Source organism: Scyliorhinus torazame, chromosome 1 (genome assembly GCF_047496885.1).
Source record: "Scyliorhinus torazame isolate Kashiwa2021f chromosome 1, sScyTor2.1, whole genome shotgun sequence".
Lineage (NCBI taxonomy): Eukaryota > Metazoa > Chordata > Chondrichthyes > Carcharhiniformes > Scyliorhinidae > Scyliorhinus > Scyliorhinus torazame.
Window position 1 is genome coordinate 60,213,302 of NC_092707.1, and position 2,808 is coordinate 60,216,109.

General features: G+C 42.0%; 1 protein-coding gene across 1 annotated transcript; it reads right to left on the bottom strand.

The window, feature by feature from the left end:
* Window positions 1–1,182: 1,182 nt before the first annotated feature.
* On the bottom strand, window positions 1,183–2,374 carry LOC140429455 (hydroxycarboxylic acid receptor 1-like). Its single transcript, XM_072516477.1, has one exon. It carries the CDS (start codon window positions 2,326–2,328, stop codon window positions 1,264–1,266), a length of 1,065 nt encoding a protein of 354 aa, XP_072372578.1. The 5' UTR covers window positions 2,329–2,374; the 3' UTR covers window positions 1,183–1,263.
* Between the last annotated feature and the right edge of the window lie 434 nt (window positions 2,375–2,808).

The window sequence follows — 2,808 nt, forward strand, 5'->3', positions numbered from 1 at the left end:
GATAGGTTAGGTGAATGGGCTAGGGTCTGGCAGATGGAATTCAATGTTGCCAAGTGTGAGGCTATCCATTTTGGGAGGAATAACAGCAGAATGGATTATTATTTAAACGGTAAGATATTAAAACATGCTGCTGTGCAGAGGGACCTGGGTGTGCTGGTGCACGAGTCGCAAAAAGTTGGTGTGCAGGTGCAACAGGTGATTAAGAAGGCTAATCGAGTTTTGTCTTTCATTGCTAGAGGGATGGAGTTCAAGACTAGGGAGTTTATGCTGCAATTGTATAAGGTGTTGGTGAGGCCACATCTGGAGTATTGTGTTCAGTTTTGGTCTCCTTACCTGAGAAAGGACATATTGGCACTGGAGGGAGTGCAGAGGAGATTCACTAGGTTGATCCCAGAGTTGAGGGGATTAGATTATGACGAGACGTTGAGTAGACTGGGACTGTACTCATTGGAGGTTAGAAGGATGCGGGGGGCGGATCTTATTGAAACATATAAAATTATGAAGGGAATAGATAGGATAGATGCGGGCAGGTTGTTTCCACTGGTCGGGGAAAGCAGAACTAGGGGGCATAGCCTCAAAATAAGGGGAAGTAGATTTAGGACCGAGTTTAGGAGGAACTTCTTCACCCAAAGGGTTGTGAATCTCGGGAATTCCTTGCCCAGTGAAGCAGTTGAGGCTCCTTCTTTAAACGTTTTTAAGAAAAAGATAGATACCTTTCGAAAGAATAAAGGGATTCGGGGATATGGTGTACGGGCCGGAGAGTGGAGCTGAGTCCACAAAGATCAGCCATGATCTCATTAAATGGCGGAGCAGGCTCGAGGGGCCAGATGGCCTACTCATGTTCCTATTTCTTATGTTCTTATGTATTGTGCATGTTGACAAATTGAATTTAAGTTCACAGTTTATTGTAGAACGCATCTGTTAGAAACACATGACATGGGCGGCATGGTGGTGCAGTGGTTAGCACTGTTGCCACACGGCACAGAAGGTACGGGTTCAATCCCGGCCTCGGGCCACTGTCCGTGTGGAGTTTGCACATTGTCCCTGTGTCTGCGTGGGTCTCACCCCCACAAACCAAAGATGAGCAGGGTAGGTGAATTGGCCACAATAAATTTCCTCTTCATTAGAAAAAAAACTGGGTACTCTCAATTTATATATATATATAAAGAAACACACGACTGGTTTTAAAATGTCACAAAATCCATTTATTTCCAACGTTTAGCATTTATTCATAGACTATACATTAATTACACAAGATGACAATTAACCGCTCGATGCTGCAGTCAGTGTCACATCTGACTGGGGTTGATCACCGATATTACAGTCCCGGATCCTGTTTAGATTTTGACCTCCAACCATTTCTCTTTTGTGTCCTCTTTGTGTTGAACGACGAGTTGTTGATCTGAAGCAGTTTAATTCAAGAGGGGCAAGGGCTTTCGTCAAAGCATCTTTAAATATCGAACTGGAAAAGTAGTAAATAACTGGATCCAGCACCGTGTTCAGATATGTCATAAATAGTGTATTATAAAATATCTGAACAGCTGTTTCATATAACTTGCAGTCTCCGGGAACATTTAGCCTGGTGATTAAAACAGCGATTACAGCAATGTTTGTGGGCAGGAAACACAGAACAAAAACTGCTGCCACAACTATCACAAGCTTCACTACTCGCTGATATTTACCCCTCGATTCAGTTTCCACCTGTTTTAACTTCCAGATTATACAGGACGTGGAGAACAGGATAATCGGAGCTGGTAAAGTAAAATTAAAAACGATATAAACAATATCGGTCCAAATTACTGTAGCTTTTAGACGCTCCTCCATAGCAAAGGGTTCACAGTATTTCACATCGCCATGTTCAAAGGTGTGAGGTTCTGCTAAAAGGTGCGAACAGATAGCCACTGCCAGAATCCAGAAGGCGCCTGTTACCTTCACTGCACCGCGTGTAGGTATCTTGTTCACTCTGTGGTGAGGGTGGACCACTTTGAAATAGCGATCGATGGCCATAACTGTAAGGAACATGATGCTCCCTGTCCGGTTTAGGGAAATCAAAAATATATTCAGACGACAAGCAACATCACCAAAGACCCAATTCTTCTCCCGGACATAGTAATCTGCTCGAAATGGTAAACAGCAGATTAACAGAGTGTCTGCAATCGCCAGATTCAGTGAATAAACAGTATTTGCTTTCCAGGATTTTACATGGAAACAGAAGATCCATAAAGGAATCGCATTTCCAACGAATCCGAGGATAAACGTTACAATAATTATGGGGGCATTATAGGATGCAGGAACCTCTTTCTCAAAAACACACGTCCCGTTGTCCATTGTGGGCGGTATTGCTCAGTCACACAAATGCAGAAATGAGTTGGTTAACTGAATGATCCACAACTTTATAAACAGTTCTTCACATTACATCACAAATTGTGGGCGGTGATCTGATACAGCAATGTTACAGCGAAATTCCTAGAATCGATTAAATATGTATTTGCATCCAAATCATTCATCCCCATTACAATACATTTAGGTTTTGAAAACTGTTTTGAAAATTGATTATTTGTTAATTGGGTAGGCAATCAGCAACCGATTTTCTACTGTTACCAATTCTTTTACAGTAAAGTTTACAGATCAATAGTTCATATTCTTTTTGGAGACTCCTTTCCTGGTCTCGCTGTCGAGGCCATTTGTTGTGAATTTAAACATTTTGGCAACATTTTCCAAATCAATGGAAAATAAAATCTGTCGTGGTGAAAAATGAGGAGTAATTCACTGGAAGTTTGTCTCACATTGCAAACATTGGCGAGGTTC